At 52.6% G+C, this 18,094-nt stretch overlaps 1 protein-coding gene across 3 annotated transcripts in view; it reads right to left on the bottom strand.

Annotated features, from left to right (window-relative positions):
- The window catches only part of NTRK3 (neurotrophic receptor tyrosine kinase 3), a 249,703-nt gene that overhangs the window by 113,427 nt on the left and 118,182 nt on the right, over positions 1–18,094 (bottom strand). For all 3 annotated transcript variants that reach the window (XM_054694738.1, XM_037510027.2, XM_037510028.2), the window contains exon 12: positions 1,006–1,194. In XM_054694738.1, coding sequence (XP_054550713.1) covers positions 1,006–1,194 — 189 coding nt within the window. The remainder of the gene's footprint in view (positions 1–1,005; positions 1,195–18,094) is intronic.

Here is an 18,094-nt window from a genome sequence, read left to right as displayed (position 1 = left end):
GAAGGCGGAAGTGGGAGCAGATGCCCGCTCTGCCGTGAGGCGAGCCAGCGGGAGCAAGAGTCCCGTGAGCCGCAAAGAGTGTGGCCGAGTACCGAGAGCTCAGCCGGGGGGACTGCAGGTCCTCCCTCCTCGGCACCCCGGGACCAGGGAGAGAAGAAGAGAACCGACTGGCAGAAGACTGGGGACAGGGGAGGGGAGCTCACAGCCCCCCAGAACCTCGGTTTTCCTGTTTATGAGATGAGGCCAAACCTTAGCCCGTCCCTTCTGTCCCTTCACCCTAAGGCAGTCTCCAGGGGCTTCTGTCTCCAGGGGTAGCTGACCATTTGCTGACTACTTTGGGGGTGCAGGAGCATTGGAGGGAGGCGTGTGCACTGGGGTGGCCTGGATTGAACCTGGGTACGCAGCATGGGGAATGCCCGATGGTTGGAGGGTCAAGCCATGGAGGCTCTGGGAGCTGAGAGGGGCCCTCACAGAGCTACGGAATATGGGGGTGGGCACCAGAGTGGGGGACAGAAGGAAGCAGGTGTGTTTGTGCCCTCTGCTGGGAGGGAGACATGGATTTGCAGTGGGGTCGAGGTCTGATTTATAGAAAGAGTACCTCCCGGGACACTGCAGGAGGGGGGCGGCTAGCGGGACTCACTGGCCTCACTGCCCCCCACCCCCTCCCCCTGTGGTGGACGAGCTCAGGGGCTGCTGTCTCCACAGAATCGGGTTCTGCTTCCTAAGACAAAGGCTGGGTTGACAAGATGACCAGCCCGCCAAGGCCTCTGTCTCACTGGGCCACCTCTCCTGCCCTCAGATCTCTCTACCCCAGATGCTGCCCTAGTGAAGCCCCCTGCCCAGGTGACTTTTCAAGTTTGGAGACAAAAGGGGAGGGTCTCTTAGAGAGTGGGAAGCTTAGCAGGAGGTAGGTCACCCCAGAAGGTTCCAGAACCCCAGCTATGTGGGCTCTGGCCATGCCACCCTCCCCTCCCAGAAGGGCCAGCATTCTACCCCAGTACTCACACGTGTCCGGCTTGTGGCAGTTGTGTCCCTGGCGGAAGTACTGGGGGTTCTCAATGACCGGGATTCGGGTCATGCCGATGACCACTGTGTCTGGCCCGGCGTCCAGTGACGAGGGCGTGGTGATGCCATGGTTGATGTGGTGCAGCGGGCTGGCTGAGTCCTCTTCGCCACTGATAACTGCCACGGGACCTGCACGGCCGGGAAAGACACACATGGTGAGGCCTCAGCCAGCCCCGCCCCAGACACCTGTACTCTCTGCCATCCGTTCCATTAGAGCGAAGCTCACCACAGGGTGCAGTACCCCCAAATGCAGAGAACCACCCCCCTCATTCGCTTCAAGAGAAACATCACCCCGTATAAGCAGCACCAAAATAGGTGAATCAAAATGAATTTTTTTCACGGCCCGAAAATCACAACTAGTTCAACAGAATAAAAAGTTTAAATTGTCCTGGGTTATGAGGCAAGAATGGGATTTTTAAAATAATCTTACAGCTTGTGTGTGTCCATCTGCCTTTCAGGAGCCAGAGAAGCCATGGAGGTCAAATCCCACCCCAACGGCTGACTCGGCATTGGGATTCAGATGCCTCTGAGCCCCACGTCTAGCTGGCTCTGGAGCCTCCGATGAGGCCCTGGAGACAGAGTGCCTTTCAGAGTGGCCATAGATTCCTACAGGAACCCCAGGCCTCTTCCACTGGACTCGGCCAGCACCCTCCGGGCCCCGTGGACAGCAAGGCCCGTTCTCACAAGACAGTCAACAGGCTGCACCTCCTGAGCCCACCAGCAGCTGCCCCACTCTAGAAAGTTCCAAACTGCCCAATGGCTTCCAAGAACACCATTTGTGTCCTCACCAACCCCAACCCCGCCATTTTCCAACCCAGAGGAGAAACCCAGTAAGAAGGTGATTATGAAACGCTAGTTCACCATGATGATAAATGCCATGATCCTGCTAAAGCAGTGATTCTGCTGGGTGGTGCGATGTTCCCCCACACACCAGTGACTTCCCCAGAGTGAGCAGCCGTGGCTGTGCCAGCGCCTCCCAATCCATGGTCCCAAGATGAAGCGCCTGCTCCACTTGGCCTCGTGGCCTGCACAGCGCTTCCATCGCAGAGACAGTCACCTCCTACTGAAGTTTATGGAGAGAGTATTTCCCATCAAATAGCGAATAGCGCCAACAAGACAGAACTAAGTGTAAATGCAAACCGAGGACCTGAATTCCATTCCATCATCACAGATAGGCCTATTCCAAGCCATGTGGAATGCCCGCCTGGGGGTGGGGTCAGGGGGAGAGGGACACCGGGCCGCCCATGCCAGTGAGCACCACTCACCTTGCAGAGAGAAAGCAGTTCCTGAAAACACCTTGCAAACATGCAGAAAAACTTCAGAGTGATCTCCACTAAAAGAGCTGAGCACCCCCAACTTGACAACAACAAAAAAAAAACAAGAACCCCAATTAAAAAGTGGGCAGCAGATATGAAAAGAAAATTTACCAGAGAGGGAATCCAGAAGACGAACAGATGTAAGGATATAAGCTCGTCATCACTCTTAATAGCGGATCTGCCAAGTTAGACCACACAGACAGCATCTCACACCCGTGAGAACGCAGAGGCCCCAAAAACAAGCGCTGGAGACGACATGGAGAGCAGGGAGCTGTTACACTGTTGTCGGGAATGTGAACCGCTGCAGTCATTCTGGAAAGTGGTCTAGACCGACTCTAAAAAACTAAAAATGGAACTACTATATGACCTACTGATCCCACTCTTGGGCATCCATTCAAAAAATACAAAACCACCAACTCACAAAATTACATGCTCCACAGTGTTTATTGCAGGATTATTTACAATAGCCAGAACCTGGATGCAAGCTACATGCCCACCGAGAGAGGCCTGGATCAAGAGGAGGTGGTGCAGGCACACAATAGAATTCTATTCAGTTGCAAGATGAAAGGTTACCGTTTACGGCAAAATAGAAGGAGCTCTTGAGGGAATTCTGTGCAGTAAAGCAAGTCAGAAAGACAAAGGCAAATACTGGACAATATTTGCAAATCTGAATAAAATAAGGAATCAATGAGGATGAACTCACAGAGCAAAATAATTACAAACTATCGAACATCAATAACCAAAGTGAACTTTTGGAAGTGGTGCACATGCGGAGCAGTGGGAAATGCAGCTTAGTTGTCTAAAGTCATGGTGATTGGCAGAGGTGCTGTTTGTTCTCACAGCAGAACCTGGTTCATGCCGACTAATTCAGGAGAGAAACCACCTCCCATCAAACAATGCTACGTTCATCATTTCCTTCAATGTTGTGCCCGCTAAACACCCTCTTCAGCAAAGCCTTACAAAAGTGCCTTATGCAAGGAGGCTCTTAGCATCCTCGATGACAGGGATTCATCTCAAATGCCTCCTCCCAATGCCCCACGCCCAAAGGGAGTTCTAATCCTGTCTAATCTAATACAGTTCCACAAAGAGCCAGACCATGACCTGCATTGTTGAAAAGACTCCCCACTCCTCACCCCATCCGAGTGGGGAAGTAAAGGAAAGGAAACCTGGGGGGAACCTCCAGGTTTTTATTTTTTTTTTATTTATTTTTTTTTAAAAGGAAGTTTTTTTTTTTTAATTTTATTTTTTTTAATAATAAATTTTATTTTTATATTCCCCATACAATTGGAACCTCCAGGTTTTTAATGTGTCAGAATGAAGCAAGCAAGCCAACCCTCAGAATAAATGATTTTTTCAAAACCTCAACCTTTTCCTACTGATACAAATCAAACATTGACGTGTCCCTGGTGAGTGAGCACTTCGCATCAACAAATCTGGGAGCAGGAACTCATAAAATGGAATAAGTGAAAGCACAACAAACACAATTAAAAATCCAGCCATGCTCAGAGAGGGATTCCATTTACTGTCTCATAAAAAGAGCCTAGTCCTCAGAGGCAAACAAAAGAAAATCAATTTCTTAATTTTTATTGGCAGATATGGGATAGAAGCCAAGTGAACATGGGCTGTGCCCCCGAGAGTACCCAGGGACTGAGTCTTCATCCCCGGGCCAGCTCCTCTGGACTCTCCCTCCAGGCTCCTCCAGCTTCTAGATGGACTTTGCTGCTGTGGTCTTGGGGACCAGCTCCCACTGGTCCTGCAGGCTGCACAACAAGGCATGCCCTCCTCGCTTCTCCACTCCTCTCCCTGAGTCATTTCCCAAAAGATAAGCTTTATTCTCGGGCTCAAATTCCCTCCCAGCCTCTTCCAGAAACCAAAGGCTCTGTTCATGCCTCGTGGCGTTCATCACTTGGAGGGATAGTTCAGTGATTGAAAATGATGCCGCTGATCAACCAGCCCTAAAACGCACATTTAAGGAAAGGGACGGCGGACCGTGCTCTGAACACTTGTTTTCCCGTATCTCAGTTAATCATCAGGACAACCCCGGGGGGAGATCCTGTTATTTCAGTTCACGCAGTTGAGGAAACTGAAGCTCAAAGTCTCATCATTTTCCCAAGGTCACACAGTTAATAAGCAGCAGACAGACCCGCATCTACTGATTCCACGTCTGCGCTCATTTCTGGCACCGAGCGGGCCAAAGCTCCGGCGTTGTTTTTCTGACACCGGGATGAGTTAAAATGGATCGATCCACAATCTCCATCACACTCCCAATCTTAAGTCCCTTGAGACTCATTCTCAAGAGAACTGGCTTCATTTGGGAGTGGAGTTCATGACATTTCTGGGGAACTTGAGGCTTACAACTGGTGCACCAGGTTGTGGCTGGAAGGGGCCCATTCTGGGCAGAAGAATGGCCGGCAGCGAAGGGCCGGCAGATATAGAAACACGCAAGCTGGAGGGAAAGCAAATGTCATCAGCTTTCTGCAATGACGCTTCCTCCAGACTGTATTTCAGGACATCCCAGGCATCAACAGGAAGCAAGCAATTACCTCCCAATTGCATCTACAAGTACTCCCTTCTTTTCAAAAGTACATGCTAAGCCACTTCCCTTTTAGGAAACACCTACATTAGGACCTGTCTTTGCTAACAAGAAGCAACCTAAGTTACCACCGCCAGAGACGACATGGCACGTTCAAATCCCTAAGCAGCCATAAGCAAAGACAAATTGTCCTGATGGAAGAAGCTTAAGAGAACAGTGTGTCATAAAACAAGCTAGAAAGATAAAGACCAGCATTGCACAATTTCATACAGATGAGTAAAACAAGGAGTCAGTGGATGTACTGAGAAAGCAGAATAATCACAAACTAGCAAACATCGATAACTAACGTCAAGTGGGAGGCCAGCAGGACAAAGTGTCCAAGAAGTAGATGGTGGGAAAAAATAAATAAAATGTTAAAAAACAGAGATACCCCAAGAGGATTTTCACTTTAACTCTAAAAGGTCAAAAGGCCACCGGAGGAGGGTCCCACATGGCGCGCAGACCTCTCCTGCCGCCCGCTGCTCCCCTCAGCAGTGTACCTCGGTCCTTCTGCCTGCTCTGCTCCCCGCTCTGGCTCTGGTGAATTCTCTCACCCTCCCGCGCTTCTGACTGTACCCAGTGCTTGCATAAATAAATAAATAAATCTTTAAAAAAAAAAAAAAAAAGCAAATATAACGTTCAGTGCTGGTTTTGCAGCAGCTGTTGCCCGTCAAGCACCCACCAAGCTCCCACCCTGGGAACTACACTTCACGGGGTGTGTATTCACCCCAGCCTTCCTGTTCTTACATGGTACTAGTGGGATTTTAGGTTTTATGTATTACTTGGTATGATTTGGTAGGTTATTTTTGAGTCTAGGAATTCTCAAAATTTTCTCCACATAAATTAATGGTAATGGCTTCTTCACTTGATGCCATTCAGCTTATGAAAGGATTTATAGGATTTATAGACATGCCCTCCTTGGGAATAGCAGGGGAACCTTCTACAATTCTGGAGCACAGAATCTGCTGTTCTTGTTCAAGGGCCCATAAAAAGGTGACAGCTCAGGCCTCCACCTCTCTCGCGTCAGCCTTGGCTACTGCGCATTGGCCAGCCAGTGTTACCCCCCACTAGATGCATTTATTCCTTCTGAAAAGATTAACCAAAGCTCCCCACTACCCTTTCAGGGGCATCTGTGACTGGAGGGAAACAGTTTGAGCTGCTGTCCTGGGTGCCACCACGTTGAGTCACTGACATCTCTGCACTAACTAAGCTGCATCATGTAATCTGTATAATCCAGTGTCACCAGGGGAGCGAGAGCCCAAATCCATGTGGGCTAGGCCTAGTGGCTATGACTTCCCTCGTTCACCGATGGGAAACGCGGTGTCTAAGTCGCTGCTGGGTCACCTGTGGACGGCTCCAGTGAGGTCCATTAAATTAAAGGGAGGCAGGACTAGATAGGAAGACACGGGCGACTAATGTGAAGAAGATTCAGAAGAAACTTGAGGCCAGTGGGACTGAATGATGTGGGGTCCCCACAGGTTCACGGGTCTCAGGCACTGCTTTCAAGCAGGTGCTTTCCCGAGCTGTGTCTGGAGGGAATCCTCTCCATGTGTGTGAGCACATCGGAGCAAGGCCATGGGACACTGCCACCTGCAGAAACCCCAGACTCTCCAGGGACATGGTCTCACTCACTCAGACCAAGTGCCACAGTAACAGCTGATGCCTGCTGGGCCTCGCTGGCCACTGGACACTGCTCCAGAGCTCACCGTCCTGACCACTCCCCTCCTTACCTCAAGGCCCATATTCATATGCCCCAAATCTATGGGTCTAGAATGAAAACCCCTCTGAACTGCAATGTCCTTAAGGAGGACAAATCTAAGAGGCTGAAATGGGGTCTGAATGAATAGCTAGGGACAAAGCATGGATGCCCAATGGCTTCTTCCAGATCCTTCTGAGATTGCAAACCTGTTCCCAAGCTTGGGAGATTCTTGGGCTTGGCACAGACCATGTCACTTATGTTAGACAAAAAGATACCTTCTCCTTTATTAGAAAATGCTCACTGAGAAGGTAGGGGGCCTTCGGGGAGCCTTGTGGAATCAGGGCCCTGGAGATGGCACATTAAACCCGCATCTAACAGAGATGGAGCTGCCAGGCACATTATTCCCCACAAGGCACTCCCTCATCCAGGAACTCAATCATCACAGACACCCAGTGGACAGGGATATGTTTCCTCACTGATGAGGAAACAGAGCACTGAGTTGTTAAAGCGGATGGCCACGTAGTTGAGGGGAGCAGCGACTTGACCTCCTCTGATGATGACCAGCCCAGGGTTCTTCCAAGGTTCTTCCTGTCAGTCCCATCAGACGTCCTAGAAACCATGAGGTGGCCATGGATCTCGAGCACCAAAGCTTCTGGAAGTAAAATCCAACGTGGCATTTCCAGGAGCCACAAGGCGGCCCCATCAAGTGAACATCCATGGATGTTGCCTGGAGATTTTAGGAGCTTGGCTATGAATCTTCACCTAGGATTACACACTCACAAGGAGGGACATGAACCACAGGCCCATGCCCGTGAAAAATGCACCTGGGCCCAGGTGAGCCTGCCTGAAAAAAGGCAGCATGAGGTCAAAGTTAGCCCTTGCCTCTCCAAGGATACTTTCTGTATTGGTGGTGATCCCTGCCCAGGTCCCTGTGGTCTCCAGGCCAGGAGCTCAGTCCTCTGTGACACCTGCAGAGGTCGGCAGGCCCAAAGGAGCTGGGCCCTGCCACATGCCTTAGCCCTCACTGTCCTGGCACAGCACAGCAGGTGCCTCCTGGCTGCTCACCTACTGTCGCCGAACCAGGTCTTGGCACCGCTTCTCCTGGCTGGCACACTTCCCAGACCTGGCTAGTTGTCAAGGTGTAGCGTTTTCCCCAACAGAACTGGCCCCAGGTCTGGCCAGCTCACAGAGGCCCTGTGCCCCGGGCCCCCATGGAGATATCTCCAGGGAGAGTCAGGGCACGGTCCTATGGAATTCCACTTCGGAACTTAAAATTCTGCCAGAGGCTTATAGGATGATTTTCATCAGAAGCACCACATCCTTAGAAAACCAGGGGGGGTCACATTTATATTTCACCCCCACACCTGAAACATCCTATTGTTGGATTGTCTTGGGGTCCACCCTGGCCCAGCTCCTGGGGTTCATCCCAACTCAAGTTCCTCAATTGCCCATGAAGTTGCTACATCATCAGTCCCTTCAGGTCAAGGACTCTCTCTATCCAAGTTTCTCTGAGTTTCTCGGAAAGGGTCCTTAATACAGAGGACATGATCCATGGGGGTGCTGGTCTGGACACGGTCAGGCAGCCTCTGCGCATACTAGGTCCCTGAGTTGTCTGGAAGAAAAGACCACCGACTGGGCGGCTGATTCAACCACATGGAGACTGGAGACCGAGGTCAGGAGTCAGCAGGGCCAGGGGCCCTCTGAGTCTCCAGGAAGACCCTTCCTGGCCTAGTCCGAGCATCTGCTGGTGGCTGGTCGTCCTTGGATCCTCCTCCACCTTAGGTACACCCTCCTCTGTGTCATGTGGACGTGCCTCTCTGTGTGTCTGTCTCCATGTCAAGGCACCCATGCACCATCACCTCAGTCCCTTATGTCCCTCCTCCCTCCCTCTGACCCCTCTCCATGGGTCACAACTTTAACACAGGTTTTGAAGGACACGATTCAATCCACAACACCAAGCCTCCCATCTGCCCCGCCTCAGCACCGGTTCCAGCAGCCACAGGCAGCGTAGCAGATGAGACGGCACTGGAAGGATGTTGACAGGGGACTATGGCTTTCGGCTGAGTGGGGCTACCCTCTGCGATGCTGACCCTCCCAGAAGCAGCTATGTCCCAGGACTAAGCCCATTCTAGAAGCTTCAAATGTAGCTCCCAACACACCACCGTCTAGCCAGCTCTCCTCACCCAGGTGTCTGCATGCTGCCTGCTGTGCAGGCTGCGAACAAGACCCTGGGGAGAGGGGAAGACACACCCAGTCACGAAGGGGCCCAGGCCATGAAGAGGCCCAAGTGGGAGGCAGAGTACACGGAAGTGTGTGTGATGAGGACCGTGGGGCAGGCCGTCGGGGGCAGCACGCCAGCGACAACGCCCAGGGACAGGCAGGAGGAAAGCAGGCTCAGGAGGACTGGAGCTCAGCGAACCCCAGCCCAGACGCCCATCACCCTTCCTCCCTGCAGACAGCCCTACCCTCCACCCCAGGGGACTTGCCCTCCTGTGCCCACAGGTCCTCTCTGCTTACTCAGCGGCCATCACCTCGGAGGCACCCTGAACCATGGCTGCCGCCTCTCCTCCATGCACCGGCACAGCAGCTCGGCGAGCCCCTACTCACTCGTGAGCCGCTCATCCCTTTCACGGGCACACAGTAAAAGTGACAGAAGCATTTCATCACACAGCACTGCGGCAGGGACAGGCGGGAGCAGAGGAACAATTGATTTCCAGCATGTGAAGGTATAAACACGACACCAAAATCAATCGAAATAACACAGTCTCAGCTCTGTGATCTCTTGCCTCGTGTGGATGCTTTATACACCGTGGCACCTGTTTCTGTTCATCCACCTGCCCCGGTCCCTGCAGGGCTCCACTGGCAGGGCCGGTGCCCAGAGGGCATGGCAGGGTGAGCCGGGATGTCTCGCTCACGCTCCCCCCAGACCCTGCGGCCGTGCTGGGATCCTGGCTGCACAGTGGCAGGCTCCTGAGCCAGAACACGTAGGAACCCATGCGAGAAGTCACGTGCTTACAGGTGTGCAAGGAGACGGCATTTCTGTAGGAGTCACCTCTCCTTCTCCTCACCCGACAGCACGTCTCCATGGGTAAGAGCCACCATACACTGACATGTACGATGTCAAGATACTGAACACGCAAACTGAATATTCCCCAAAAAGGAGACAGAGGAAGGTTCTGGTAGTAGCGGGTGAGCAGTTTTATGTTTCTGAAGATACACACATGGGCCAGACTGGTACAAATGGAGGGGAAAGATTTAACTATCTCATCTGAAAATGCGCATTTTTCTTCAATACTGTGAGTTCCTACAATCCCTTCCAAGGAGCTAGTCTCAGGCTGCCTTCCAGACCCCGGAATATTATCTATCAATTCACAATTATCTATCAATCAATTATCTATCTCTCACTTTCATGGGCCTCCTCATCAGCAGCCTGTGTCCACACAAATCCATTAACACAAAGGAGGCTCAGGTACAGAATTCTGCCCCGCCAAAGAGGGGGTATCTCCACCCTCCATTCTACCTAAAGGAAGGTGGCCATACCCCCTGATTTTCCCAGGCCAATCCTTGTTTATACCTGCTGTTCCAACATAATTAATAGCCCCCCTTTTTGGCTTGGATAGAAATGAGGTAGTCACCCAAATAAAAAGTAACCTGGGTTTCATGCGTGTGCAAGGGGTGGGTGGTAAAAAGATAGTCAAGGTAGAATCCATTGTTGGTTTGGATTCCAGACGCAGGGGGGCAGTGTCATGGGAGGGGGGGGTGGCAGTGAGCCACTCTAGCCTACATGCTGGAATGTTCTCAACTCCCTTTGAAGCTCTCTCTGGGGGGCCTGGCCTGTAAATATCTTTATGGGACATTGTCCATCTTGGGCAGTCAATAAATATCCCTTGATGGTGATGACAACGGGGCCATTGATTCCGCGTCCCCCCCCCAACTCCTAACCACCCTCCCCTCCCCCAGGGTACAGGTCAATCAATCTTAGGCCATCTTGATCTACTTGGAAAGCTTAACTGCCATGAAGCTAAACCACTTGTCCTCTGGCTCCAATCTCTTAGAGAAATTAGTGCCAATGGAAGTGTCAGTCTCAATTTCATAATGTTATTGGATGAAGGCGAGGCCGGGCCAAGTCCCGTATTCCTGACGGGCGATCAAAGTGACGAGGATTATGGGTAAGGAGACAGACAGCTCTGACAGGAACGGCAATGACTCAAGATCAATTAGACTGACAAGACTATCTTTAAGCCCCATCGCTTAATGCTGACACCGGCGCACTGCCCACGGGGACCTGGAAGGTGGAAGGCAGAGCTGCCTGGTGTCTTGGGGGTAACCGGAGAGCCTAGAGCTGGCCGGGCAGCCGCGGCCCTACGGGCTCCCAAGATGAACGGAACAAAGGCCTCCACCAACGGGAAGGGCTCTGCTCTGGACGGGAACACGCCTGTCTGGCCCCCCTCCTCCTCTTCCTTTTTCCTGCCTTCTAAAGAAAATGTCAAGATAAAATGCAGGCTACATATTTAAATTTAATTCCTTCGCAGAGCCGAGGGAAGGCTTGAGATTATTAAAATGGAAATCAAGACCCTGTAAAAGTCAAACCATCCTAGCAGGAGAGGAGATTTGTCATGGAAGACAGGAGCAACAGATGGAGCCACAAGGGCCCCGAGTTCTAATCCAGGTTCTCAGCTGGCGCTGCTGGGGCCGGAGCGCGTGCAGTCAGGAAGCTCCCTGCATTGCCCGGGGAAGGCCGCGCGCCTCTGCACGCTCAGCCGCAGCTCTGGCCAGGGCGCTGCAGGGCAGGCGAGGCCAGCAGCGCCGAGGGCAACGGGGGACTCAGGAAGTTCTTTGAGACCTGGCCAGGAGTGCAGGACTCACATTTATCTTGTGCTGAACAGAAAATGCACGAGGTGACGCTGCCACTGAGGACGTGGGGTGGTGAGGAGGAAACAAGCCTGCTGTGCCCTGCGGGCAGCCCTCGCGAGGGACCGCCAGGACCGCCGCCTACGTCCGTCTGATGCTGGGCTTATTCTATAGCCTCTAACTTCGCAGTTTCTTCCCCTCGTTCTCATGAGCTTCTGTCCCCAGAGCAGCAGGCAGAATTCTGAGCTTATGAAGTTACAGCTATTGAGGCAGGTTTGCTTTATTATTTTTCACTTGCGCAACAGTATTGTTTGTTAGCGTTCTATTAAAAACCCCAGTGTTTTGTAACGGACTTGAAAATCCATCCAGTTTTAAAGTGTCCCTTTCAGAACGTGGGTGTGTTTCTGGGGTTAGCTAACACCAGTATTAATGAGTGGATCTTGACATTGACCTAAGCAGTTTCGGCAAAGCAGTGACAGATGGAAAGAGCAGGGTGGAGCGAGCCCTCGCTGGATAACGTCAGCCCGGCCAAGAGGCTGTTGTCAATAGTATCTGGAACCGCTGACTGCCCAGCATGCTCAGTATGACCTGGCATGCAAATGTGGGAACAGGGGGGCTCCTCCCCAGGCACCTGAAACAGCAGCTCCGTAGTGTAGTGAGGGCATTTTAAGAGAATTAACGACTGAAAGGGAGGTCGGGGGCAAAGAAACTGAAGAGTTGGAAGTTCCCGCCAACTGACAACGGTGCAGAACCAGTGATGGGCAGCTCTGGAATTGCTGGAGGAAAGCAGAGGACGGCCGGACAGCAGCAAGCTCTGTGCACACAACACGGGCAGTGCCCAGCTGTGCGCACAACCAGAGGGAGCGGACCTCGCCCTCCACAACTGGGAAACATTCTCTGGGAAGCCCGAGTCCCGGGCACTATTTCTCATCCTGGCGTCTGTATTCGAAGTAGAAGGTCTTCATTACATCAACAATTTGCTCACTAAAAATTTTTTAAATGCACTTAAGTGCTAGGCAAGTAAATGGGAGAACTCTGTAGGATGCGCCGGCCAGTGGGGTCAGGGATCTGTTTGAGGACCGTCACCATCATCAGCATGACCTCGTGTTGAGTGGTCTGGGGCGGGGTGGGGGGGGTGGCACCCAACGTGACACCTCTCCCAGTCAACACACCGTCATCCTCACGCCAATAAACAGCAGTTAGTTTTTAAGGGTAACACCTAAAAGACCAGTACTGTTCCCACCTTGACCTGGTTCTCAGAGGGCCTTAATGTGAAACGCTCTCAACTGCTGTGGAATATACGTGTGTCTTTCCAAAGTCTGTCTAGGCAGACTGTGACCACAGCGATGACATGTTGACATGCCTGCAGACACACACACACACACAGGAACTACACCTATTTGTGGAGAACCCGCTAGACGCCAGGCACCGGGCTATACTTTCCTGCATTTTCTAATTTAATCAAACTACAGTTGGATGAGCACCTACTGTGGCCCAATAATTGATGAATGTTGACTCAGGAATCCTTCACCACCCTGCAGTGGTTATGCCCACTTCACAGGTAAGAGAAGCAGGCTCAGCAGTTTCATCAACCCGTCCACCTCCCTCAGCTGGGAAAGGGTGAAGCTGAGATTCAGTCCAAGCTCGGCCCAGGTCTAGGCCGCTATCACCATACCCTGAGCTAGCCTGTCTGCCATACCCTGAGCTAGCCTGTCTGCCACAAACTTCAATTTTAAGAAAACCTAAAAAATAATATGAAGTGTGCAAGAGCATATTTACTGTTTCCCTTGGGTCTGCTGCAGAATTTCCATCAAATCCATGCTCTGATTTTATTTGGGTGTGTCCTGATTCACAAACACGTACAATTTAGTCTTTTTTTTTTTAAAGATTTATTTATTTATTTATTTATACAAGCACTGGGTACAGTCAGAAGCGCGGGAGGGTGAGAGAATTCACCAGAGCCAGAGCGGGGAGAAGAACAGGCAGAAGGACCGAAGTACACTGCTGAGGGGAGCAGCGGGCGGCAGGAGAGGTCTGCGCGCCATGTGGGACCCTCCTCCAGTGGCCGGGGAGCAGCCGGGGATTGAACCAGCGCCGCAGAGGCTACGGGCAGCTTCTCAACCCAGCGCTCAACCGCTGCGCCACCAGGGGAAGCCCCAATTTAGTCTTAATGCTCAAAGTCTGTCATTAGCTCTCCTACTATTCACAGAGCAACACTTTGCTCCTGCCTCCCCAAAACACGATCTGATTTCTATCCTGTCACACCTGCTCTGATCCCAGACCCATCCTGACACCTCAGCCCACCCATCAGGCCCTGCGCTTCAGGAGAGAACGCAACTGCACCGCTGCCTCAAACCCTTTCTAGAACTTTCCTTTCCCTCTTTGTTCTCCCCCCACACACACCACCAGCCCCTCCTCTAAGTCCGCGCAGTGCACTGAAGGCCAGGGCTTCTTGCCACGTTTCTCGTCTCATTCTACTGACCCTCTTCAGCAACCCAAGAGTAAGACCGAAAGCAGGGAAGGCTGCTTCCAGCACCATCTTTTCATCCCCCTTGACTGAGACGCAGTGAAGGCTCTTAACCCTGCAACAAGGTTCTCAAACACACAGACTTGTCCCCACTGCTCAGCTGACCACTGTGCCGTTGGTCAGCTCACTTAACTCGCCAAGTTCCATTTCCTCATCGATAAAGTGGGGTTAAGAATAGTAACTGCCTCCTCGGGCTATTATTAGGGTCAAATAAAATATTTATGTAAAGCACTTGGCACAGTAGAAGGGCTTAGTAAAATAAGAATTTTAATAAAGTAAACAAGATGGCGGCGCGCTAACTCAAGAAGCTCGCTGGTGATGGTCCAAGTCTCTGCTAATTACTGGGGTCAGAGCCTTGTCTTTAAACATGCCCGCGACCCCCAGAGCCTGCATCTCTGAAGTCTCCATTCCTGGCTGGGGGGTCAAGTCAACAGTGTCTCTCCTTTCTGAGCAAAGCAACTGCACTCGGCGTGGGAAAGAGAAGCCAGCTCGGTTAGAGGGAGGAAGGAGAACCGCGCGGCAGCTGGCCACTCTTCTGAGTTTCCACAGGCATCAGTCTGGCCTTCACCTCACCAGGAATTCAGGGCCTTAATAAATTAAAAGGCAGAGCTATGGACACCCCAGATGGACACAGCCCCCTAATTTCCATACATAAAAGGGAAGTACAGAATAAGTGAGGGGTATTTCCAGGTGTTGACGCAAAACAGATCCAAGGCCAGGACAGAAAGCCCGGGGCACCGACACAGGGCCCTCCCGTGTCACGTCCCAGAGAAAGGCGGGAGGAGGCACCTGCAGGTACCAGCCTGTCCTCTCCCCATGACAGGAGCACACAGGGAGCTGAGGCTGAGAGGGGTGAGAACTTGCCGCCAGACAGAGGAGAAGTTGCCTTGAGCCCACGTCAGAGGACATCCCAGCCTCGGCAGGTGGCTGTGCGTGACCCCACCCAGCCAAGGCGATGGGCATCTTCCAAAGGGGCACAGGGACTTGTGCTGTGGAGCCTTGGGGACACCACATCCACCTGCTGCATCCCCCTGAAGCCACGCACCACTGTAAGGGTAACGTAATTAGTGCTGATTGTAATCACTAGGAATTAATAGATTGATTATAATAGTGAGCTAAAAACGGCTTATGCTAGTAAATCGATGAGGAAAGAGGAGTGTCTGGATAATGGGGTGGAGCTGGGTCATAGGGGGAGAGTGGATGCTGGCAGGGGCCACAGGTGTGGCTGCTCAGGTGTCAGAGCCCCGAAGCACCAGCCCCTGGGACGGGCAGTTGCACTCCAGGTGCCTGAGCAGCAAGGAGCCGAGACAGGCGAGAGCCGGGCCTCCGGCCTCGACCATCAATGTGGTGGCTCGTCGCTGTGTCTGCAGATCATTTGCTGATTTCCTCACCCACAAAGCGAGGTCAGCATCTACCTCCTAGGATTGTCCATCCACCCAATTCCACATTTATGAAGCATCTGCATAGCCAGGCCCTGTCCTGGGACATGAGCAGGACATAGCCGTGCTGTGTGGGGCGGGCGCTACAGGGGAGGAGGCTGAGGTCTGTGGGTGAGTAAATAAAGATGCTCAGTCACCATGTCAAGGAGCTGCCTCAGGAGGGGATGAGCAGCAGGTAAGGGGACAGGATGGTCACCAGCCCTGTAGGGGCTCACAGGCGCAGGGGCCAGCCCACGGTCACGTGAGGCAGGAGACCTCAGCCCAGTGGCCCCTGGAGTGGGGAGTGAGGAGGGCTTCGCAGCAACCTGGGCCTGATATGCACAGTCCTGGCCAAAGGAATGGTTCTTAACACCTGCACCCCAGGGCTACCGCCCACCCCGAGTTTGACAACAGCAATCCGACCTTGGGTCTGCCCCCTGACATCCAGCAATGCCACAAGTCACTGTGGTTGTGGGTAAGGGCTATGGTGGGAGGGTCTCCAGCACTAGATTAAGCTCTTGGTGACATCAGCTGAGCAAGGGACGCGTGTCTGTGCCTCGGTTTCTCCATCTAAGTAATGGGGAGAACAGTTCCTGCCTAACAAGACTCTAAGAGTGTCACAGAGACTCTAAGAGCTACATAGAGAAATACCTGGGGCCTCCCTGGTGGCGCAAGGGGTTAAGTATCGCACTATGAAGCAATTTGCATCCTCTGCAGCATGAGTTTTGATCCCCAGCCAGGGAGCAACCCACATGGCAATGCAGACCTCTCCTGTCTAGCCCGCTGATCCCCTCAGCAGTGTATTTCATCAGTCTGCCTGTTCTGTTCCCCACTCTGTCTCTGGTGAATCCTCTCACCCCCTCCCCACCTCTGGCCTGTACCCCAGCTCTTGTATGCATAAATAAATACATCTTTAAAAAAAAAAAAAAAGAAGTATCTGGAAAATACATAGCATTGTGCCTGGCACACAGCTGGGTTAAATATATGCTAGTCGGAGAGTTACTAAGAGCGAACACGGGCGTGAAGACCTTGCTGGGACAAAACGCCGCAATGATGAGATAAGACCTGGATGCTCACGTGAGTTCTCCAAGAGGAAGCTCGGCAAAGGGCACTGAGTGTCCTGTCTGACACGCAGGAAGGGCAGAAGGGAGGCTTGGCTTGGCCATTCCAACGCAGACCTGCCTCCTGCTGTCGGGAGGGACAGGTGGGCTGAGACTTCAACCTGGGCCCACCCCATGACGGGCTTGACCATTCAGTACAAACCCGAGGCCCTTCTGAGCAAAAAGAAATGGGAATAATAAAACCTGCCTCATTTGTTGTGCTGCCAGGTCGGCAGCCCATCAACCCCAAAGATGTATCGAATCGAATGCCCGAGAGAACGAAGCCTTAAATAATAACACTAATGGCCACCATCGGTTGAGAATCTATGGAGGATCTAGGAGGTGGTGTCTCCTGTCGCTGGGCTTCCTGGGAGTTCTGCTCTGAGGACCCAGAGGTATTGTTCACCCACCACCAGCCATTGGACGCCCCCTTCCCTGGCCGCCACCCTCAGCACAGCGCAGGGCCCACTTTGTGCTGCAGCTGGTCAGGGGTCTTAGTGGCCGATCTGCTGAAGGCCACTCCAGAGCAGGGACCCAACACAGCTACGTCCATGGCATCCACCACATGACAGTGAGTGGACAAATGGAGGCTGCAAAGTGCAAGGGCGCCTTCTCGTTGAGTTCTGGGGTTTCTGCAGAGGACTCGGTACCTGGCATCATGGCGCAACCCCAGGACACAGCCTGGGTCAGCAGAAGAGAGAGCTGCACAGAGCTGCTGCAGCATGCCTGCTCCCATTGGACTCTCAGTTCTAGGCAGGCACTGCTATTGTCCCTCCTGCACATGAGGAAACTGAGGCACGGAATGAAGTTACCAGGCCAGAACCTCGAGACTGGTGCTGGACCCACACTCTGCATACTTCTGTGCGGGCAGCGGGCCTGGGGTGTGGCCACGCCTGGGTGATGGCTGCTGGGGATGAGCACAAATCCCAGGCCCCTCGGTGGAGCTGCAGAGCCTGGGAATTCTGTCAACACACTCAAGGCTCTCTGCCAGCAATCCTTTTAGCCCTCCCACCTCTCTATAGGAAGGAGATTAAGGGCCATCTGAGCCACTTAAAATATTAAAGCAGGAGGAGTAGGCAGAGGGGGACAAGTGGCGTCTTGGTGCCACATTCAACCAGTGCCCCTGCCGAACCAGTGGCCGCTCTGAGACAGAAAGCGCCCCCCAACTTTTGGACGGGCCTCAAGTTCCGGTTCTAATAATGCAATTTCGTAAGAGCAACCAAAGAACTTGTTTCCTGGAAATGGAAACACAGTAAAGCAGCAGCGTCCTCATCCACATGGTGCTGCCAGGTCCTCTGAGCCTCCAAGCCTGGCCAGTTTACCAGCTCACATGCTTCCCGCTCCCAACACCCTCTGCCAGAGACGAGGCGGTGAAGTCCTGCCTTCCGGCCAGCGACATCCCACAAGCTGCCCCGGAGGGCTCATCCCACCAGGCAGCAAGAAAGCTGGTCTCTGACCTGTGCTCTCACCTGGGTCCCACTGACGCTGGTTTCACCCTGAAAAATGCCCAGGATGGGGAGGGAGGCATTGAAGGGGCCAGCCCCAA

The sequence above is a fragment of the Talpa occidentalis genome, unplaced genomic scaffold, assembly GCF_014898055.3.
Source record: "Talpa occidentalis isolate TD23 unplaced genomic scaffold, MPIMG_talOcc4v2.1 talOcc4.14, whole genome shotgun sequence".
Lineage (NCBI taxonomy): Eukaryota > Metazoa > Chordata > Mammalia > Eulipotyphla > Talpidae > Talpa > Talpa occidentalis.
The sequence above is the reverse complement of the archived record's forward strand: the minus strand, read 5'-3'. Positions and strand labels throughout refer to the sequence as shown.